Source organism: Leptonotus elevatus, chromosome 9, assembly GCF_054856555.1.
Source record: "Leptonotus elevatus isolate MCC_2025b chromosome 9, RoL_Lele_1.0, whole genome shotgun sequence".
Classification (NCBI taxonomy): Eukaryota; Metazoa; Chordata; class Actinopteri; order Syngnathiformes; family Syngnathidae; genus Leptonotus; species Leptonotus elevatus.
In genome coordinates this window covers 11,650,608-11,673,838 of record NC_141247.1, presented here as the reverse complement: position 1 = coordinate 11,673,838, position 23,231 = coordinate 11,650,608, and the positions used below count along the sequence as shown (strand labels likewise).

The following is a 23,231-nucleotide window of genomic DNA, read 5'->3' as shown; positions in this document are numbered from 1 at the left end:
AAATTTGTTCAGTTGGGTACACCGTAGTTGTCTGAATCAGTGATTCAGGAAGGAATCGGAACCCAGAAGCACACGGCCATATTCTCCCGTTTGCACTTAAGTCTCTTTTTTTCCCACGCCTGGTTTGCCCACTTTCAAGGTAGGCCGATTCTCCTGTCCAAACTTCTGACACATCGACCTTGTGTAACCTGGAAATTTGTGTGCAACCACCAAATAGACATGATTAAGTCCCACTGAGCAAAAAGGTCACTTTCTCCTTAAGGCCACTTTTGTCCTGTCTGGCGGCTATCAACTCAACTTTATTTGAATAACAAGGCATGGAATACACTGATTTGCTTGAATTCCAATGAAAAGAACAAATAAGGTGCTTGGTCCCAGCAACCCTTGTACGTCCCATCCTGTTGACTTAGGCCCCCTCGCGCCTTTATCTAACAGTCTTGAGCTTGGGTTTTACAGTGATTTTTAAATTGGACCTGTAAATTGGTTGCTGTTGTTAAATCCAGTTATAAGTAGTAGTAGTAGTAAGCAGCTGGCTAAGGTTAAGCCTCTCCTTTGAACAAAAGCACTCTTGCGACTTAATAGTAACACAATGCAGGTGAAAAATACAGTTCCCAGGGCTAGATAGGGAGCTAAAGTATTCACTTAACATGTTTTAAAAAGTCTATGGAAAAATGTTTACTTATTCAACTTCCTAAAAAGAGTTGTTTTTTTAAAATTGTTTTTTAAAATTAATTCTTACCAATTATTGTAAATGCAGAACCGGTTTTGATGGCTTGGTACAAGGAAAAAAATACTACACACAAAGTAACTTGTATATTGGTAATCACTGAAAGAAAATACTTTAATTACCCATTAACCAGCATTAACCATCTGGTTGACGTCAATTCGGTCCTGGAAGATTTGTCGTCTTGGGGTTTCTTTGCATGGCGACTCTCCCGGTTTTCTTCGCTTTGTAAATCGCATCACTTGGTCAAATAGGTCAAACATGGTTGACTTTCCTTGTTTTTGTTTTTTACGTTATTTTTTTACGTTTGTATATGATGTAGGGATCATAAAGAAAACGGCATCAGAAGAAATACATGAAGATGTACGGATATGTGAAAAATCTAGTTGATTTTAGTACCTACTTAACTTAGATTACTCTCCGTACTCATATTACGGCCAGTAGATATTAGTTTCTTCATTCCCTTAGCATTACAACGCTGCAAGGGAAAGGGCGTCCCCTGGCGGCAGAGTGTGCAATCGCACCACGAAACTGCTGCCTTCTCTCACTCCTCGGGTATTGAGCGTGCAATCAGACGTTGTGTACGTGAGATTTTACGATATGAGGGCAACCTGACGTTTTCATAGAGGAACTGGTTGACGTTTCGACTGAGCGGGTTGACCTCTTCCATCTGTGTCGGATGCTGCTGAATGGCCGAGCCCCTTGACTCCATATCCGTTGGATGACGAGAGGGGAGGGGAAAAAATCAAGAGAGGCGATATTCTTTATTCTATAGCGACCGGCTGTGTTTTTGACCAATTTCTGCGCAGGGGAGCGGCCACGATACGCCAGATAGAACGGCGACATGTTCTGAGTGCACAGGCCGGCGTGTGGTGTCGGCGGGCGGGATGAAGGCGCGGAGCAGACCGAAGCAGACGCTGCTCTTTCCCCGGCTCTGCGTCAGTGGACTCGGTCTGCTCGCAGCCGCCTGGGTGTTGTATCCTAATGATGTTACAGGTGCTTACAAAAAATGCCTTTTACAATGTTCTTATACTGAGTCAAATATTCTTCTGTAGAAAGCTGGAGATTTCTTCATTATTGCATGCCTTGACAATCATTTTGATCACCCTGAAAAAAAACAACAACGTCGCAGTGTTACATATAAATGTTTTTTTTAACTATAGCTTTCCATCTTTGCAGATGGCCACTCTGGGGATGTTGATATCTTCTTATCCAAAAAGGAGGTCATCATACAGAAAGATGACAGCAATCAATCCTCAGACTCTTCTAAATCTGGTAAGATGTTCTCTTCTGTGTTGTGAATTTCACGAGGTGTTTTCCATCATTTATTCCTTAGAACAACAATTCTTAAACTTATTACACCAAGTACCACCACAAAATATACTTTGCGCCACCATTATGATCAAAATTAATATACAACAGGCCCCAAGTGTTCATAAAAAAATATGCTGTAAATTGTAACGTTATACACACAGTGTGGACATTAAAGCAACACTAAATAAGATTTGAACCTTCAATTGATATTTTCATAATTCTGCTGATAAAACATTGATTTACAGTTAGATTAATGAAACCTTTATCTTGGCCTGAGGGGGTCCGTATCATTTTTACTGGCACTAAACAACTTTGAGGTGGATGGTGTAAACAAAAAAAAACTACAAATACAAAGTACAATTCAAGGGAAAACAATACCGCTTTTTTCCAAAAGTGCCGCCATAATCAACGAAAACCAAATGCTTCTTTGTTTTGCTTGAATATATACAGGGAAATATAAAACTGCTTAGATAATGGTTAAATTCAAACTTATTACATAAGAATTAAAGCAAACTGTTCTTAGATATGAAATGCAAATGAGGGGAAGTCAAGTCAAAAATGTTCTTTACTATAAAATGTTCTAGGCACCCCCACCAGTCCAAACACGGTATTCCGGTTAATATCACGTTTGCGGAATTTGAATTAATTAAACTGCAAGATCCGCTTCAAAAGGCGGCCATTTTGCCACTCGCTGTCAATTGAAAATGACATCACAGTGTATGTAACACGGACTTATACTGTAGTATGTAAGGGCTCAGCTTGCGAACGTTACCTGACCAAACCCAGAAAACAGGTGAGCCGTGCTTGGTCGTTACTTGAGCCTTTAGGCACTGTGATGTCATTTTGAGTTGACAGCAAGTGACACAATGGCCGCCCCGGGCCCTGAGATGGATAAAAACGGGTGCATTTTGCTGCTTAATTCATATTCAACAAACACAATAATCAAAACTAGTGGGGGCGCATAGAACATATTGTAAAGAACAATTTTGACTTGACCTCCCCTTTAAACATAAAATACAATTGAACTGTACTTCAAAATCTACCGTGCATCAGTGCCTTTTGATTTATATCTGTGTTTTAATATTTAGAGCACTGGAGCAATAGGTCGTGCACAAATAATCTTTTATAATGTGCACTGTCTTGACAAATCATGTGCCCGCCACAGTGCTGACTATCACAACAAACATGGGCCTAAACTACACAGTGAATCGTTGAGGCTCACATACTGTATAGGGCTGCGGTTGCTAAGAAACTGAAGGACGCGTTTCTGGTTGGAATCTGTGTGAATCAAAGCACTGGCTGCTGTAATGACCTGCTGATTAGTGTCCCTCTTCATCAATAGCGCTCTCATCACTTCAACATCTTCTCCTGTAGTGGGGCCAATTTTGAGGCAGGTGCTCAGAGGAGCTGTGCAAGGTGATCAGAGAGACTTGTAACTCAAGACATTTAATTAGAATAGCAATACAACATTTAATCAGGCATCTTTCAACAAGATGCGGGTTTGAGCTCACAACGGCTTCTTTGTTCCTCGTCACATCTGTCACACTTGAGTTTACGCAACTGTCTGACCTTTCCGGTATATGACGCTCAAGGAGAAGTTCAGCTTTCCGGCTTTTGGAAGTGAACAACATAATTGAGAAAAGTTTAAAAGATGGCAGAGCTGATAGTGGAGAGTCACAAGCAAAAAAGGGGAGAAAACTCATTTGGGATGCAAATAAAGCGGCTTAGTCATACGCTGAGCGAAAGTTGCACATAGAGGTTTTGTCAGGCCCTATTTGTACAGTTATAATGCTTGTAAAATGTCACGCAAAAGAAATGACACAAAAAGGAAATGATGAAGAAAAAAACAGGTTTAAACTAGAATTTTCCGATTTACTGTTTCATTTTGAAATCCTGAAAAATTTGAATTATTAATGCTTCAGTTAACAGCCCACTGTTTGTTGTTGTCGCCGTCTCTTGTTCAGCCGTCAACGAGTTTCCCGAAGATATTTTCACTCTGGAGCAGCGGAGACAGGGAGCGGTCGTCCTTCATGCGCTCTGTGTGAGTTAACAGCCGGCTGAGATAAAAAAAAGAAAATAAATAATCTCTTGATTAAGACACAAAAATCACATGAGGACCTCTCTGATCTTTGCAGGCTGTCTACATGTTTCACGCGCTAGCCATTGTGTGTGATGTTTATTTCGTGCCGTCACTGGAAAAAGTCTCAGAGGTGGGAGGGGATTTTTTTTATTGTGATGCATTTCCAATTTAAAATGTCTTGTTCCTTCATTTTGGAAAGAAAACATTAAAACATTCCAGCTCGAATTAACCTCCCTTGCTGTACTGTAGAACCTGAAACTCAGCCAGGATGTGGCCGGGGCAACCTTCATGGCCGCCGGGAGCTCTGCCCCTGAGCTCTTCACCTCTTTGATTGGTCAGTACTAAATTCATTTAATCTCTTTTCTCACTCTGGAGATAACACAATCAAACTCCATCAGCAAATTTGCGAGCAATCATCAACATCTTCATCTGATTGTGGCTGATGGTCCGCTAGTGAGGCATCACATTTTTTCACAATTCTATATTGTTGGTCATTATATGCCTCTGGGTGTTATTTATACAAATTATTGACCCATCTAACATCAAATGTAGGGCTGCTTGATTATGAAGAAAATATTAATCACGATTAATTTGGGAATAATTGTAATCACGTTAAAGACAATCATTGTTTTTTTTGGTACAAAACAAGAAAATGTTTAAACATGTAAAAAAAAAAGTTCTGGCAAAAGAAAAATGGGGTACGTTTTTGTGGGCCACCCTGTACGTACACAAGGTTAATTTACATACACATAGACATACACTCTGTAAAAACAAAACAAATGGAAGGATATGGAAATTAGAACATTAAAAAAAGATCTAATATTGATCTGGTCATAAGGCAAAGAGTGAAAGTTCACATACAAGCAAAAGGAAAATAAAAATGCAGTCTGAAGTTTGACAAACATGGCATGGAGTGGGGTTGGGGTAAGGTTGGGGGAGGGGGTGTATCGTGTGGGGACACTCATTGTTTTTAGGCACTGTGTGATTTTACATAATGGGAGTCAAGAGTTCTTGCTTTGTGGTTGTTGGTGCCCTGAACTGGTCTGATTTGATTCAAGCAGTAAAAATAACCGAGCATTTGTCCAAATGTTCTGCCTTCACAAATCTCCCACTACATTTGCATGGTGTGGAAATAAATACCAGATAAGCAGTTCAGTGATGCTTGACTCATTTCACACAACAGAAATTTGAAAAAGACAATAGTTGTTATCTGCTGAAAACATGACAGATTTGTCTCTTTTTTGGATGATTAGTTGTGTCCTCTGGCTCTCTGGCACTAATTGTAAATGTACTTAAGTGACTTGATGTCACATTCTCAATCTGCAGACAGACAATAGCTCAGTTCAATTGAGCAATAAGACGCCATGCTACTTTAATTGTATAAATACTCACTTTATCACTTTCATGTTTTCAGGAGTGTTTATCACAAAAGGAGATGTAGGTGTGGGCACGATCGTGGGGTCGGCGGTCTTTAACATCCTGGTCATCATTGGTATCTGTGGCATCTTCGCAGGACAGGTCTCACGCACGCACACAAATAAAATAAGGTCCCACTTGCTGGATTTGAGAAATAAATGTCGGATGTTTGGGTCTTCTCTCTTCAGCCAATCACTCTCAGCTGGTGGCCTTTGTTTCGCGATGCTCTCTTCTACATCTTGTCCATCGTGGTGCTCATCGTGGTGAGAAACCCTGCTCGGAAACCGCAGTTAATGTTTTCATCTCAACTGCATACATCGTGCATCGAGACCAGGGATCAGCAACCTTTGCTGTCAAAAGAGCCATTTTAGGCCAAATAAAGAACCCAAAATCTGTGTGGAGCCGCAAAACATGAAGGAAAGTGTTAGTCTAATGTGCTGGCCCACAACACCAAAATATGACAGCAGCATACAATATTTTCTTCTACCTTTCGTCTTCCGTTTTTGGAAATTCTTCTTGGTAATTTTTCATATAAAATGTTTTATAAAAAAAAAATCTGCCTATTTTTTCAATTTTTGACATTTTATAGGTATATTTAAAAAATAATAATAATAATAATAAATTAAAATAATAAATAATAATACATAAACAAAAAAAATCAGTTTTATAGGTATTTTGTTAAATGTTTTTTTCTGGCTTTTTTGCTCTCAATTTTCTGAAATTTTTAGCAATTTTGAGGCATTTTTGGAATTTCTTCTTTTGAATTTGGACTTTTTATGGTTACTTTTTAACTATTTTCTGCCTTTTTATTCAATTCTCTGACATTGATGGCAATTTCATGTTAATTCTGCTTTTCCTCTTCCTTTTTGGACATTTTATGGTCACTTTTTGAACATTTAGTTATTTTAAAAAAACTGTCTTAATGACAACCTAAAAATTTGGACTGACATTTTTGGGGAATACTTAATTATATATATATTTTTATTAAATCATTTATACATTTAAAGGATATTTTATCTAATTTATATATATATATATATATATATATATATATATATATATATATATATATTAAAAAATATATAATTTCTACTGAATTTTTTTAGAGTTCCACAGGGAGCCATAGAAGAGGCACTGAAGAGCCACATGACCTAGACAATATAATAGTTATTTACAATTAAATCTGTTGTGTGTGAGAAAACCATCATCTTTTTATTTTTATATTTTCTTGTGAACTTGCAGGTGATCTACGATGAAAAAGTGCAGTGGTAGGACATTAGATCAATTATTATATTGTATAACATCCCCCTGCTGATTTGATGTTTTCTAAATGTATGCGTGCATCTGCAGGTGGGAGACCATAATACTCATCTCCATGTATGGAATATACATAATCATTATGAAGTGAGTCTCTGGACTTTCCTTATTTTTATGAAATTGCCGTGCCCTCTCAAGCAACGCGTGTGTGTCTGTGTAGGTTCAATAGCCGCCTGTCCAGCCTGGCAGAGCGACACTGCAGCCGTGCAGGTGAGCCGTGTCTGAGCGGTCTGCGTCGTGCGACGGCCGTGGGGAACGCCAGCGACTGTGATGCCGACACCGTGCTGCTCAAGTCGGGTACGTGCGCCTGACGGCGAGCATATCAGCTGACACAAATGAGGCTGCCCCATTCGCGAGTTTTGTTAAATTGAAATAGAGCTGGACCATAGAGTACCCGTCAACAAAGAGATGTTTTATTTTGAAAATCTCGTACATGTCAAACCACTGGTCTTGATCGTGTTGCCAACTACGCCCACAAGTTAGAAAAGCTTTGTCATCATTGTGAAGTAAGTGCATGTTTTTTCTCCAGGTCCATACTGTGCTCCCTTTTGGACATTTTCCCCTCCCTCCTTCCTCAAGTTTTCTCTTTTTTTTTTCTATCTAAAAAACTCAGGGTGCTAATTAGCGAACCGCCAGGCTTCCTATTCTGTCTCCTTCTGTTGGTCATTATTTTGTCATGTTTCTCGGACGGGTTGTGGCTGTGAAGACAAATTCCTTGTGTGTTTTTATATACTTGGCCAATAAATAATAAATGAGCATCATTGTCTCCTATTAGACCACGATAAGACCAGCTTGTTGAATACGCAACCACATTCAGAGGAATGGTGAACTGTAATTTGAATTATCTGTTTGTATGCCTGTCTATGAAAATATTGCATTTATGAAACCTGTCTGTGGTGAAAAATCTTTGCTATTAAATTCTGTACCAAGGTTATTGACGAAATAACCTAAAATTAAAAAAAGCATTTTCATTAACGAAATAAAATTAAAACAAAAGCACTTTTTGAAAAATGAAAACTAACTGAAACTACATTATATTTATATAACTAAAGCTAACTATAATTATAGTGAAAATGTCCTTTATGTCCGTCTTTGTCAGTTAATTTCATTCAAAACAGTTGTTTGAGAATTGTAGTTTACTTGATTACAAAATACTCAACAAATAATACATATATTAAACAAAAAACTAATACTAAGACTAATAAAAACTAAACTAACAAAAAAAATTAAAACTAACAACATTACTCTAAAAACTAAAACTAACTGAATTAAAAAAGAAATACAATAAAAGTCAAAACTATATATATATATTAAAACAAATATCTGCAACTATGATCCCCCTGTTGTGTAATTCCTCATTTTCTTCCTCTATTTTCCGCCATCATCTTGGTCAGACTCGTGCGCCGTGGCCGGCCAGGACTCGGGTGTGGTGATGGTGGATGAGCTGCTCAACCTGCATCCGCACCAGCTCACCTTCTCAGAGGCAAGCCTCCGCCTTCTCATCACCTCGCATTTCCCCCCCCACACCCGCCTGCGCATGGCGGGGCGCACGGTCATCAACGAGGTACACCGCATGGCTTGCACCCTTTTACTAACTCCCTGCTCTCGGGCGGCCTCTGTGGGCCGGCCTCTAAGTGTGCTTGTCAATCTCATCGGCCTCGACCGATTGGTCACACTGGGGAACAAATTGAAAGAAAAAAAAACATTCTGTTGACTTTTATGCGAATTAAAACTAAAATTGACATCCTGATTCCAAAATTGCAATCTTTTTTTTTGTAGCACGTCATGTTTTTTGTCCACAGCTTACCTTCTAAATAAGCAAAATTCCACTGATTACCCGTAGTAAAAAAAAAATTAAACAGCTGTCAGACGTAACTCAACAAAAATTGTGTTCCTCAGCCTTATGCATTTGAATCTCCACTCTGTATTATATATAAAATGCATAATGAGAAACAAAGAAGAGCAACTGCCACATCTGTTGAGGCTCTAATAATGCAGTCACCATTGACGTTAACATATCAAAAACTCTAAAGCTAGACAGAAGTCCAAACAGACAAAATATCCTGGTGCCTTGAGATATGAGTTTCATTTGTTCCGTGACCGTGCTCGAAAGTCAAAAGTTAACACTTGTTTTTCAAATCGCCTTTTGCATTTGAAATAGAAATGCCATTAAACAGGTCCAGCCTCCTTCCCCAAAATATTTTTTTTGTAATTTGTTCATTGTGGAAATAAGTTTCACAGTGACTGTCATTAAGCTGCAGTAATATTACTCATTTTTCGCAGAGGATAAAGAATATATCCCTGGACATGTTTTTATATTGTCTTTATATATGTGTCGATAAACTGTTTATGTTCAAATGTCTGCTGTTGAAAAGTGTTATAACCCTTCAACTCATGACTCCATGTTACAGCATTTTGCATTGTGTGCTAGCACTAAATTAGCGGAACATGCAACAACAACTTTATGTCTGACAGTAAACTTGAACCGGAAGTGGCAGTAAACATCTTTAAGCATCTTTCTGAAGAATTGTATTCTGCGAAAGGATTAGACAGCCACCATGCAGCACTTGTATCTCAAATGTTTAAAGCTTTCAAGTCACTCATATGTCAAGACACCACTGTATTGTATATCATCTCAAGGCTGATCAAGTCAAACAACCAATTATTTGTGTGTGTGTTGGATTTTCTCTGCTCCCTTGCATGCGTCCTCACCATTTCCCATATTCAATTTTCTGCATTGTTATGGCATGCACATAATGCACGAAAGCCTGCAACTCCTGTTCCGTGCACTTTCTCGTCGTACCTGGGTTTCATTCTCCTCCCTTCCCACAGAGGCAGAGATTGATCCGAGCACAGGTCGGGGCCAAAGACGGCGGCGCGAGAGATGGCGGCGCCAAAGACGGCGCCGCCCCATCGGACGATGGCTGCGCTGCGGGCGGGCCGTGGGGGACGGAGAACGGCTCGGTTGCCGAGGCCGACTGTCAACCTTTGGATGCCGGGAGGAGGGCGGGAAAGGAGAACGGGCGGGAGGGCGGAGGCGCGGCTCCGGCCAAAGTGGAAGAGGAGGAGGAAGAGCAGGAGGGGGGCGAGCAAGAGAACGCGCCATTCAAACCCTTCGTCATTCCAGGTGAGCACTTGATGATTTTGTTGGTTGACTGCGATGATGATTATGCTCGCGTGTGACGTCATTGCCAGACGGCTGGTGTGTGCGTGGGAAGTGGCTGCTCTCCTGGCCTGTCAGCCTCTTGCTTCACTGCACCGTGCCCGACTGCAATCTTCCGCAGTGGGAACGCTGGTACCTGCTCACTTTCCTGTCCTCCACACTCTGGATCGCCCTCTTCTCCTACCTCATGGTCTGGATGGTGCGAACGACACACACATGCACCGATGCACACGCGCAGTCGAGCCGAGCTCCATTTTTATTATTTTTCAGCAGCTTTCAAAGCAGACTTGTTTATATCGCCAGCCGTTTATATAAATAGATTATTGGTCTATTTTATTAAATTTTTTACCTCTTTTTTTTAATTAAAATTTTAACCTGGATTTAAAAGCATTCACACTCGGGGCTGACTTCTGTTGGCACCTTAATCCAATCGTGTGCAGCATAACAGCTAAATGCTGTTTCATAGTCTAAATACCAGGGGTGTGCCAAAAAATCGATTCTCATTTTGTACGATTCAGAATCGATTTTAAATGTCCCAAAATCGATTTTATTTCAATTAGTCTTCCCTTTGTTTGTGTGTGCCTTTATTGGGAGCGCTGTTCATGTTGTACCTGATTTGGCCACTTGGGGGCAGTGTGGTTCCACGCGGTCTGATACACTGTTAAGTTGTAGCCACATTAGAGAGTTGAAGGAAAAAGTCACGAAGTTAGTCAGACTGGAGTAGATCATTACGATTCCTTGAACATCTGTAAATTGAAGCAAAAATCAATGTCAATCAAAAATAGTTCGGAACCGAATCGAATTGTGAGACATTCAAAGATTCCCACCCTTACTAAATTCAGTATTCTGGTTAATGTTGCGTTAGTGGAATATGAGTTAAGCAGCAAAATCCTGCAGTTTTTATCATTATCATTTTGCCATTTTGCCACCTGCTGTCGATTGAAAATGACATCACCATTGCTCGGGGCTTAGGAAACGACCAATCACAGCTCAGCTCTTTTCTGAAGCAACTAGCAAAATGGCTGCCCCCTGAGATGGATAAAAATGGCTGGATTTTGCTCCATAACTCATATTCCATAAATGTAATATTAACTCATTCACTCCCAGCCATTTTCCCTGAAGCAATTCCCGTCACTCCCAGTTGTTTTACTGGATTTTGACTGATTTTGCAAAGCCCACAGAATATTGTGTTCCATCTGTTTCCGTTTTGCAGCAATTAGCATTAGAAAAGAGCTCGGTTTCATCATTATTCACAAATCTTTTTATAAATGTGAGTAAATGAACTTTTTTTTCAACATGGCCCTGGTTGATCTCCTTTGCTCTGCTGTCACCTGCTGGCCGTTTGTGTAATAACTACAATTTCTTCAACCGTTCTTTGGGAGGCTGCATCAAAAAGCCTTATGTATCCTCACGCATAAACAAAAAACATAAAAACGTAGTAGGTGATGTATGTTCGGTGCTGGATTTCACTTTCCTTTCTTTTCTTTGATCCTTCCTCGGGTCTCCTGACAACCTCACAACTCTTGCTGGATTCTGAAGTATTCGGTTTAGGTGAACGGTACGGGATTTTTTAATAGGTTTTAGGTGAATCAATGAGTACACACGCACATGCACATACTCACGCACATACAAAAAAAAATAAAAATAGGAAAAAAGAGAGAGAGCAATGATGATGACATGTCGAATCGGTAAGATTACCGAATGAACAATACAAAATATAAATACAAAAAAAAAAAAATAATAATAAATACGTCTTTGGGACACTTAAAATAGAACGTATTAATACGTTTTTGGGAGCAAATGAGTTAACCAGAATATCATGTTTAGACTAGTGATGTCACATATAAACATATTATTGTCAAGAAATGTTCAAGGTTGACTTCCCCTTTCAAGTCAGTAAATATTAGAATTCCTGTTGACGAATATAAACAAATTTACAACTGTGAATTCAAAAATGGAGTTATCCCATTCCAGTTTTTCACATGATATTTTCAACCCTGTCCAGGTGACCATCATCAGCTACACCCTTGGAATTCCAGACGTCATCATGGGTATTACCTTCCTGGCGGCCGGCACCAGCGTACCCGACTGCATGGCCAGCCTGATTGTCGCCCGGCGAGGTGCGAGTCGCGGTCAACACAACGGCACTTTCAAGCCTCGTCAGTGTCTGCCGACAGTAAACGATGGATCTCGCTGTGGCGTTTTCCCGCAGGCATGGGCGACATGGCCGTGTCCAACTCCGTTGGCAGTAATATCTTTGATGTGCTGCTGGGCTTGGGCTTCCCATGGGCGCTGAGGACACTCATTGTCAGCTACGGCTCGGTGGTAAGCTCGGATAGTACATTCCGCTCATTGAACTTCAAGGGATATTTCTGTGAGGTGTGATTATTGCTCAGCATTTCACTGCAGGGAAAAAGAAAAAAAAGAGTCAACGAGGCAGAAATATATTCTTAACTAGGGCATGTGTCGCTGCATAAATAATAATGATGTTTCCGTCTTCCAGAAGCGGTAGCCACAAATATTAGCGTAATGCAAGCTCATGCATTTTGATTTTCATTTAACTCATCAACACTGGTTTGAAACGGGGTTATAAAAACGGTTTAAGATTTTTATTATAGTTTTTTAAATTTTTTTATTTATTTATTTTTTTAATCAAATGCTTCGTTGTAGTTTACTTTTTATTAGTTTCAGAATTAGTTTTAGTTTTTTTGGGTCACAAAAAAGTACCGGTATTATACAATAAAGTAAACTAGTAAACGAAACCATCTGTGTGCCATCTATAAGAGTAAAAAAATTTTTTAAATACCACAAGTGCTTCATGAAGCTTCATTTGTCCGTCACTGCTAAACAGCAGTACAGAATTAAGTGGATTTAAAATAAACCAAAAGCTCATGTATGAAATTAATTGACCAAAATGAAAACAAAGGCCATTTGTGCTACAATTACTTTGTTCTAGTTAGTTTTGTAAATGTTAAGTTATTTCTAATTGTATTTTATTTTTTTAATGGAAGTGTATTTTATTCACTTGGTCAAAAAAAAAAGTAAAAGAATTCTCTTTTTCTGAATTTTTTTTTGGGGTGGGTGGAGGGCTTTGTTGTTTTGAGTATTATTATTTTTTATATATATATATTTTTTTATTTTGTTTGTTTCTGATTTTTTTCTGTCATAAAAAAAATCTGAAAAAAAAAAAACGGAGCATTTAAAAAATACTCAAAAACAAAGCCCCCCATACCCTTCTAAAAATATATGTATATAAAAATTAAAAGTTTTTTTTCTTTCTCTTTTCAAGTGAATGCAATACGCTTAAATACGTTTATTTTATTTCCATCAATAACGTTTTTTTTTTTCAATTTTGGTTTTAGTGATTTTGTTTGTTTTCATTAACTATAATTAACCTTGGTTGGAAATCAAAGCTGTAAGTGACCCAATATTTCTGTTTCTTTAGGTGACAATCAACAGCAAAGGCCTGATCTACTCTGTTATCCTGCTCTTGGCCTCAGTTATCCTCACTGTAAGCACGTCTGACTCCAATATGTCGGCAGCCTCTTCATCGTTTTACAGGTTCCATGAATGACAAACGTTTTTCCGTCCATTCTTCAGGTCCTGTGCGTCCATCTGAACCACTGGAAGTTGGACCGCAGGCTGGGCTTCTGGCTCATGCTGCTCTACGTCATTTTCCTCTTCTGCTCTATCAGCTTCGAGAGGCTGTAGACTAGAAGGCACACACACACACAGGCTTTTTTTCGCTGGAATGAATTTCACGCCTCGCGTCGAAGAGCTCCCTTTTGATAAACAAGTATTTTACATGGTTTTGTACCTTCATTTCTGCACATCACCCACAGACAAAAAAAAAAAGAATAATACAGTTTGTATTCTACCTGCTGATCTTTGTACTGTGCAAAAATGTTCACTATTATTGCATCACTGGCACACCTTTATGGGAAATGACATGGCATGTAGCTTCTTGTTTCTATTTTAGTTTTTTTTGCATAGTTTTGTCATGCTTTTGATGTGTGGTAGTTGTAAATGACTGGCTGATCACGCGCTAGAGATTGGTACTCAAATGTATGTGTTGGCTTCTTGTGCTGGGAAAAAGACAAACACTTGCTTTGATGATTCTGAATGTCTGTGCCAGGAGGGTGTATTTGGCTGTGTTGTCGGGTAAATTAAAATGCTCCATTATGTGAAAATTATTCTGCACTCTGTTCGGGTGATATCAAAAAAGTCTAGTATTGGTAGTGAGTCATGAACTTTATATCATGGATTGTTACCGGTTCACTACTCACAAAAAGTTAAACAATTAACTGAAATTTCACTTTTTGGATCGTTCAACTTTTATAGCATAAATTGGATACTTCAAGGGCGGAGCTTTTACATGTACCTGTAGCTGACTCAACAAGAGCTCCACAGTCCCTAGTAAGCGGCTTCGAACGTTTTTTGGATAGTCAGACACGACAGCTGATATCTTGTAATTTCTCAAGGAAATACACCATTTTTATTTCAGTCAGGCTAGTCGGCGCTGTTACCGAACAAATGTAAAAAATAAAAAAATAGTACAACAAAGTACATAATTTTACAAATACGCAGAATGGAGGCCTGACATATCCAAAGAGTGAAATAAATCCAAATATGTCACAATCGTAACAGAAATACAAACAAGGCAACACAGTACATAGAAGAAGCTGTATACGTGGAAGTGTTCACCACACACTTTACAAAACTACTAGAAAATTCTCCCAATACCAATGGAATACTTTGTATTATATGAGTACATGTTTAAAAAAAATAAAATCAAATAGGCGAGTGCATTCACTTGGTTGCTGCTGACATTGAAATCAACGTGAGTGTTCTCTACATCTCTGAAATGAATGTGGCTGTGTAAACAAGCGATGACACGGAGAAGTGATCAAAAGCAGCCTGACGCTTCAAAAAATAAGACTGTGCACCCTTTGGTGGATGAATACCAACAGAAAAATAATAGTAAGCTATGTTTCTTCCTTGAACCCAAATCCACAGTATATCATTTCATAGCGTTTGGTTGAGTGTTCTGATCCATCCGGCAACATAATGAGATGCGTCGTCTTGGCGAAAACCTTTCAATGGAAAAATGCGGCAAAAGATCCGACAAAGTACACAGACAAATGTCACTACAAAAGTCTACTAGTAACCAGAACAATAACAATAATAATATAATAATAATTCTCCAGCAACATACTATTTGTGTTGTTTTGCCCCCTGCGCATCCTGCAAGTAAAAATATATCATTTGGCAGAAAACAAAACACTCCACAGTGCAGATGCGAAAATTTGCTGTGACGCTACTCCCGTTTGCTCCCATGGAGACCGCTGTTGCTATGGTTACCGCATGCTCGCTCTCATCTCTGTGTGTGTGTGTGTGTGTGTGTGTGTGTGTGTGTGTGTGTGTGTGTGTGTGTGTGTGATGTGTAGCAGCAGTCCAAGGACAGGTGTGTACATATGAATGTGTTAAGACGGCTACGCTGGCAGGTTGACGCTTCAGTATGAGCCACACTTGAACTGATCTGAGGTCTGTTTTTGGAGTCGCTGTCCCCCGCCCGCGTCCATGTAAGAAGACTCCTGCTGCTAATCCGTGCGGTCGGTCGAGCTACATTTGGACACGAGTGGGCGTTTTGACGTGTCGCTTTGCTCAAACGGTGGTCGTGTGGCAGAGGGGAGCGGGTGGGGAGACGAACTAACGGGTGTCGCGTCACTCGGAGGCGGAGCTCTGGTTCTGCTGGTAGATGGAGGCTTTCTCCTTGAGCAGGGCCAGGCACAGGTGGCAGCTCCAGCTCCCTGCGCAAACACCAATGGAAAGACGCAGTCAAAACACAAAAAAGTGCTATCGAACATCCCTAGATTCAAGCAAAGGGGATTTTTTTGTGCTGAATAATTTAAGTACAACAAAGATTTGTTACTCTAAACATATGACATTATACGTTTCTCTCTTAAATGTTTTGTTGCCATCTTGTGGCACCTACAGGCAATTACAACCCCCTTTTGAGTGGCGCCAATTCACACATTTTGCAATTCACGGCATTACATCGTTTAAGTTGCCGTTGGGTGGCGTCTTACCCTCGGGTGGTTCCGTCATGGGGGGACTAAGGCAGTACATGTGGTAGCCTCGGTCACAGTCGTCGCAGAACAGCAGCTGGTCCTGCAAAAAACAAACAAAAAAAAACCACTGGTTGGACTGCTGCTGAATTCTCCGGAAAAACTGCCACCTGTGATGAACATTGTTTCATTTAATGCATTTATATGTTGCACTCTTGCATGCTTCATTGAAGTTCACACGCGTCCATAGGAGCTATAATGGAGCATTAATGATGGACGGATGCAACTTGTATAAGACTCAGTGGTGTGTGTGGTGCTTCACTTAACCCGGTTGTTGCTGTTGCCCTTTACCTGTCATCTACACTGACTGTGACATTCTTTCATGTTTGTGTCGCCTTTAGGACACGGGATGGCAAACATTCGGAAACGGACACGCCTCCTAAGAAAACTTGGCAGACATCACTTGAGACTCATGACTTTCCGCTGGGACAAAATGCTACCCTTTTGAAATAGAAGCTAAATTAATCGTGTGCTGGATACACTGGGGCAGGGTGAGTCAATGTATTGTTGCTATTTAACTCATTCACTCCCTTCCATTTTCATTGAAGCAATCCCCTTCACTCCCGGCTGTTTTACTGGATTTTGACTGATTTTGCAAGGCCCACGGAATATTGTGTTCTTGTGCTATAACAAGATGAAATTTATCAAAGAAAGATTAAAATCTCTTCTTTTGTCAGGAAAAAAAAGTATATTTCTATCTGTTTCCGTTTTGGAGCAATTAGTTTCATCATTATTCACAAATCTGTTTAGAATTCTGAGTAATTGAGGTTTTTTTCAACATGGTCCTGGTTTATTTCCTATGCTCTGCTGCCACCCGCTGGCCATAAATACGTCTTTGGGACACTTGAAACGTTTAAAAAAAAGTTATGTTATTTTTGTATTTTTATGTAATTCTACCATAAGAACACATAGCAGCAGACTATGTGACTATGATGTGAAGACTGTCCTCCCAGGTATGGTAATGATACATACACATTTTTTTTCAATTTTTACTATTAATTAACAGCGATTCACTTCTTTATGAGCTTTTCTGACATTTAAGAGTGTTAAAGTGTACTTTATTTAGGAATTCATTCTATTGTCGTCGTATAAGTTTCAAATTCAAGCCCATGCTCACATCATTCTCCGACGTGCCGCAAACGTTGCAGCACTTGCACTCGATGCACTGCCAGCGGTAAGTCTTGACGGCGGCCATCATTACAGGCGTGAACTGCAGACATGTCGGGTGCCCTGCGGGGGTGAAGAGACCAGACGCAACCATGAAACCAGCCGTGACCGGCAATCTGCTTACGCTTCATATGCACAATGGGGAGGAAAAGTCTCGGCCGTACCCGAACGCCCGCAGTCTGAGCAGGACACAAGCTCCTCTGATTGGCGAGTCTTCTGGTTCAAGGTGGAGTCTCCCAGACAGAAGTCGCAATAATCGTTAGGCAGCGCAAGACCATTTGGACCCTTTTTAGTTGCTACACAGGAGAGAGAAAAAAAAATGTTTAGAAGGAACATTTCAAACAGAATGGTTAGCTAATACTTTTAACTGGTCACAGGACAGGTCATTAGGAACACTTCGTGGGAGCCAATAGGAGCAATTTTACCTTGGCTAACGACACACACTTTAAATTGACAAGAACCCCCCACCCCCACCCCCACCCCAACTTTTCATTTCGATGAACTGAACTGAATCACATTGAGAGCCTCTTTCCGATGCTTTGGTTACTTTTTAGTAGGCTAAACCTGAAGGGCAAAACAAAGACGTAGAAGTATGACAAATGAACCCAATAATATCGAACTATTTTCTACCTGTCCCCCCATCCTCATTAATGTCACTGGTGAGCTCGATTGCAGTTGTTGCAATAGAATGGGAGTTTCCATTATAATTAGTCTATTTATTTTTTATTTAGTATTAATTAGTTTTCAGAGCGGGTTTGTTATGTGTTCCAAAGTCTTTCATTTTAGTTGAATTTTTATTAGTTTTATGTTTTTTTCCCCTTCAATTGGTGTATTTCTTGTATGCAAGTATTGCTAGATAAAAAAGCAAGATTAAAAAAAACACATCACATCAGCATTGTGTAGTAAAAATGTGATAACAAGAATAAAAAATATATTATTAAAACTAAGGATTCACCGAAATCAAAATGTTTGGCCAAAACCGAAAATGAGAAACTGAAACCAATTTTCAGTATTTTAGCTTCTTTTCTTTCTTTTTTTGTTTTACGACTGTGTACTGTACTTACCTAACTAAAGTCAAGGCTGTGCAAATGCATAAAGTACAAAATAAATAACGAAGAAATTTAACTTTTTCTGCATTTGAGGAAAGTGGGAAGTCGGATTTGTCCAAATTGAATTGAGTTGTAGGACAGATATATTTTCTCTTACTGAAGCGCAACGGATTGTGCAGCTGTACCTAATGAAATGTCCAGTGATTGTACTTCAAAACAACAACAAAAAAAGTCATTTCATCATGACCATCCAAACCTCCATGACAGAAAAAAACAAAAACGAGCATGTGAACTAGCTGATGATCTGTGTGACAACAAATACTTACAAACAGATGTGTGTGCTAAAAAAGAAAAGAAAAAGAGAATACAATGGATTCGTTGATGTCAGACAAAAATGATGAATATGTCAGAAAGTATCAGTTTACAGTTGCTTCCCTAAGGACTACTGGGTGTGTCTTTTCCAAACTGACACTGAATATGAAGAAAAAAAAAATGATGGAAGTGGGACAAAAAATGAGGAAGTGATTTTCCTCATCCAAGCACACACATGCTACATAGCATGCAAGCCCACGCCCCTCTTTCTCTCTCTCCATCTCTCTTTCGCTTGCTCTCTCAACACTTGAGAGTCACTCACTCTTCTGCTCCTCAGGCTGGCGAGGAGTGGGTGGTGCCTCGATCTCCTCGCGGTCCTCGCCCTCCTCCTCCGCCAGGTGAGAGTGTGTATAGTGGTAGCTCAGGCCTGGGCGGTTCTTGTAGCGTTTCCCACAGACTGACATACACACACGGTAATATAATACACAGGGGTTATAGTGACGGTTGAATTACTGTACCGAAGGAAAAAAAAAAAGGGGGGGGGGCTCTCAGGTGGAGCCAGGAAAATGCGCCACAGCAAGCATTCCTCTTTAAACTTGCATTTTTGGAGATGGCGGCCCAGGAGCAAGCTCAAATAGCAGAGGTGAAAACTGGCACAGCAGCCAGAAATGAGGCAGCAAAAAAAGAAAAAAAGAAAAGAGAAGAAAAAAAGCTTCTTCTCAAGCAGAAGGAAGGGGGGGGGGGGGACTTCCAAGCGCATCACTTTTAAACGTCGACCAAACTCCAGTAGGAGTCTTTCAGATGACATCATGCAGAGCAGAAGGCTTGTTGTCATTATTCAGCGTGAAAATCAGAAAGCTCCCCTTGCCGACAGGCATGACACGCGCACAGGCGAGAAAGACAAAAGGAAGCTTTGACTCACTGTCGCAGGCGTAAGGTTTGTCTCGTTCCTCTAGAGCTGCAGCCGCAGCCTCACTTTTCTTCTTGCCGTTCTTGTCACTGCGCCCCTAAAAAAATAAAAAAAAATAAAATCAAGATGTGTCACATCGTACAAATTTGGTTGACTCGACGCCAAAGCTATCACTTCAATACCATACCTGCATTAAGTTATCTCAAAACGATACTACTGAAATGATACCAGGACAAAAATCTAAAACATAATTAAAAGCTCAGAGGTGGGATCTTAAGTTTTCACTCAGAAATAAACACTTCATAAACACTGGATGTATACACACGAAATCCTGCTCAATCAACACCTCTGTTAATGTGTGGTGGCTTGTGTTCATCTCAGGGGCGGCCATTTTGCCTTGTACTGCCACTTTCTGTCGACTGAAAATTACATTAGAACACTTACTTTCCTCTTTTGCTGTATTTTCAAAAGTAAAAAAAAAATGCATTAAAGGAACATTAGAAAATGTTTCAATAGTGTATTGAGTCGTTTGTTTGAATTCTACATAAGCTGGTTCACAGTTCGTCCAGGCTTAAAGTTGGGAAAAGTCATTATTTTCAGGCCTAGTTACAGCATAGTATGCATAATAAACTCTCACTCTTTGCGTATATAACGAGCTCAATCTGTGTTGACATTTAACATACAATGCAGTAGTGATGGACAAATGAAGCTTCACGAAGCCCTTGTGATGTTTTTTTTTTACTCCTCTAGATGGCACTTTTGGTTTAAAGATGCAGGGGAAATTCAAACCATTTCCATTGCACGAGCCTTTATCTTTAAACCAAGAGCAAAATCGAGAGGAATAAACTGGCCTTGCCTTAAGATCTGACCAGTTGTAAAGAGTTGGTCCTCACCTTGGATTTGCTCTTGCCTTTCCTCTTGGGGGTCTCATCCTCAAAGTCTTCATCATCTAAGTCGTCCAAATAGTCATCGTGGTCAAGGACTCTCTGCAGTGAAACCGTCACAGGGTTTCATCTCTACTAATTCCCAAGCTTACTGTACATACTATATACAAATGTTTAATACCTTTCTGTTTTTTTGTTTTTATAACAGACTATCATCTGGTACTAACTAACTAACACTGGCAAAATGAATGAAAACCAACTTACAAAACGTCATGTTTGAACACAAACCGAACACTAAAGCCAAACCTTGCGGACGCGTCCGGAGGATGTGTGGGTCGCCGTAGAGCTCGCAGGGGGCTCTGCGGTGGCCGGATCGTCCTCTGCACCACGGACCTCCGTCACGCCACTCCTCCTGTCGAGGGGCTCACCTTTCAACAGAGCCTCCAGACTGCTCCCATCCACCGCTCCCAAGGCATCACGCTTCACGCCCAGCTCCACGTCTGCTGCAAGCACACGGTGAGTCCAGCATACGTCTTGACGTCAACACAGCTATTTATTAAAATAGTTTCATATTTCTGTAGAGGGTGAACATTTCTTCGAGTGGGAATACCTGTTTTGAGAGGGGGGAAGGCTAATCGGGGGTCATCGGGAGGATGAGAGCGCCGTTTCTTCCTCCAGCGACGAGCTGGATACGTGTAGAGTTGACCCGGAGCAACACCTGACCAACATATCGAGGGACCAAAAATTGGCATATGATGTCTACGTACTGTGCCACTTCAGCATACAACTTATGGCGAACTTGCTGTGGCAAGCTCCAGAAAATGGATAGATGGATGGAAAATGTGTTTTTATTCAGGCTATTTTAATGAAGCATTATCATTACCTTACACACTTACTACCGTACATAATAAGGTGCATGTGCAATAATCATTCAAATAAAAAGTCAGTGTAATGTACTACACAAAGGTTTGTAATGGACTTTTTATAAAAACCTGCGCTCCGGTGTCTCTTCTCCATCCAGATGTAGCAATTGGACTGAGCCACACCGGTCTGCGAGTCCAAGAAGGGCATGAGGATGCTGCGCTCAGCACACAGTCTGGCATTGTAACTGTGACACTGCTCCATGGCATCTCGGTAATACTGCTCCCCCAGTCTGCAATATGGGTTGTCACAAAAAAAATATGTATATATATATATTTGGATATGCAAGTAGCAGTCAAGGATATACAATTATATTAATTTTAAACATCCATCTACTACCATTAATACAGTGTTTCCGTTCATTAGGGTCACAGACAAGTCAAAACCTTTCCCAGCTGACTTTGGGTGAGTGGCTGGGTACACCCTGAATTGGTCACTAGCCAATAAATAGCAGGACACATACAGAGAACGAACCGATCTCCCTCACACTTACAGAGAATTTAGTTAATTTTTTATTTTTTAACTAACAGCAACGTTGTTTTTTTTTTTGGAAGCCTAGAGAAACCAAAGCATGCCACACACACAAAATAGATAAACGTTTTGAGAAATCTTGCGTTACTGTTTCAGTTTGCAGTAGAGAGGAACTTCTCCACATCATGTGCAAAGTATATCCAATATCTTGTCTCTCACAGACTCACATGACGCTAAAAATGGGTCAACAAAATATTGGAATCAGCTCTCAATGCGATCCGGTAGGTTTTCTACATCGCCGTAATCGACAACCACGATGATAAATAAACACATACTGCATTCAAACTGAGTGATACAGCGGCAAACGCACGTAATCCAAACTGCTTGAATTTCAATCAACGGTGTCAGTGCGAGTAGCGACGTCGGAACAAAAGGTTGATTGTTAGCACGCCTTTCTTCACAACAAAGCGACCGTCAACAGACAGGTTTATCAGCGAGCAGCTAACTACCAACACGGCCGATGAAGCAGATGAAAAATACAATATGGCCAACTTAAGTTAGTAGTGGTGTATGTAGTGTGTTACAGCTCCTCAGTCGCTGTGCTTCGGTTCTTTGCCAACGGCTAACAAGCTATCCTTAGCACACAAGATAACGTTATTCTCTTGGGACGCATTTTGTATTCCAAAACGTGTGTTTTGTGTCTGTACTTTGCAATAGTTCGTTGCTATCGAATTGTTCTTACGGTATATTTTGACCTCGGCACGGCTTGTGTGTGTTTTTCTCTTAAAGAAATAAAAAAGCAAACTTACACTTTCACAACACTGTCGACGGCCGCCGCCATGTTTGGTTAGTGCAGTTGTGGAGTGACACTGCGCAAGCGCACTGTTGCCAGAGACGCAAAACCACTGCGGCAGGAAACTTCGGGTTTTTTTCTTTTTAAAATAAATATTATTATATAAAAAAACCACACATAGACACACATTTTAAAGCACATTTTAACGTCACACCACCACTACAATTGAATATACATCAATTTATTGAGAATTATTACGATTGTTTGAGTTGATGCACTAAAACTAATGTTTTGTCAAAGTTCTTCAAATCAAAACGCCAAATCAGAATTTTAATTCCTCATGTGAAATAAATATAGCCTGAAGAAGAAACATTCCACATATAGCAGGGATGAGCAAATTAAGCTTTTGTGAAGCTTCGAAGTTTGGTTCAGTTCTTGAAGTTTGAGTTATAGTGACCTCTTCTGGCGAAAAACACGACTATAGTGAATTTAAAACTAAGGACAGTATACAGTATATTACAACATGTATTCAAAAAGATGAATGGCCGAGTACCCGGTGTTGACACATTGCGTAAGTAGGTA

General features: G+C 40.1%; 2 protein-coding genes across 4 annotated transcripts; one reads left to right on the top strand and one right to left on the bottom strand.

Moving 5' to 3' along the window:
• The first annotated feature begins 53 nt into the window (after positions 1–53).
• Positions 54–14,849, top strand: slc24a6a (solute carrier family 24 member 6a). 2 transcript variants are annotated; one of them, XM_086085474.1, is made up of 17 exons: positions 54–1,720; positions 1,904–1,999; positions 4,003–4,079; positions 4,174–4,248; positions 4,368–4,452; positions 5,533–5,636; positions 5,723–5,797; positions 6,777–6,802; positions 6,885–6,938; positions 7,012–7,148; positions 8,246–8,334; positions 9,684–9,978; positions 10,047–10,213; positions 12,020–12,134; positions 12,227–12,339; positions 13,460–13,525; positions 13,615–14,849. In XM_086085474.1, exons 1-17 carry the CDS (start codon positions 1,612–1,614, stop codon positions 13,723–13,725), a joined length of 1,794 nt encoding a protein of 597 aa, XP_085941600.1. In that variant the 5' UTR covers positions 54–1,611; the 3' UTR covers positions 13,726–14,849. The 2 variants fall into 2 exon arrangements, with proteins under 2 accessions (XP_085941600.1, XP_085941598.1); XM_086085472.1 differs by having other exon boundaries at positions 8,246–8,415.
• Positions 14,479–22,731, bottom strand: LOC147168372 (zinc finger protein ubi-d4-like). Of its 2 annotated transcripts, none has more exons than XM_086085478.1 (11): positions 22,666–22,731; positions 21,457–21,617; positions 21,075–21,182; positions 20,771–20,967; positions 20,474–20,566; positions 19,593–19,677; positions 18,993–19,127; positions 17,474–17,605; positions 17,260–17,372; positions 16,104–16,185; positions 14,479–15,824 (listed from the first exon to the last, which is right to left on the bottom strand). In XM_086085478.1, exons 1-11 carry the CDS (start codon positions 22,695–22,697, stop codon positions 15,739–15,741), a joined length of 1,224 nt encoding a protein of 407 aa, XP_085941604.1. In that variant the 5' UTR covers positions 22,698–22,731; the 3' UTR covers positions 14,479–15,738. The 2 variants fall into 2 exon arrangements, with proteins under 2 accessions (XP_085941604.1, XP_085941605.1); XM_086085479.1 differs by having other exon boundaries at positions 20,771–20,964.
• Positions 22,732–23,231: the final 500 nt, after the last annotated feature.

Bases quoted from the DNA above. Each gene is read 5' to 3' on its own strand.
- slc24a6a (XM_086085472.1), top strand. From the start codon at position 1,612: ATGAAGGCGCGGAGCAGACCGAAGCAGACGCTGCTCTTTCCCCGGCTC. The intron at 6,939-7,011 runs GTGAGTCTCTGG...GTGTCTGTGTAG, and splicing joins ATATACATAATCATTATGAA to GTTCAATAGCCGCCTGTCCA. The intron at 13,526-13,614 runs GTAAGCACGTCT...TCCATTCTTCAG, and splicing joins TGGCCTCAGTTATCCTCACT to GTCCTGTGCGTCCATCTGAA.
- LOC147168372 (XM_086085478.1), bottom strand. From the start codon at position 22,697: ATGGCGGCGGCCGTCGACAGTGTTGTGAAAGT. The intron at 17,606-18,992 runs GTGAGTGACTCT...TCTCCTGTGTAG, and splicing joins CCAGCCTGAGGAGCAGAAGA to CAACTAAAAAGGGTCCAAAT. The intron at 16,186-17,259 runs GTGAGCATGGGC...TGTTTTTTGCAG, and splicing joins GCGGCACGTCGGAGAATGAT to GACCAGCTGCTGTTCTGCGA.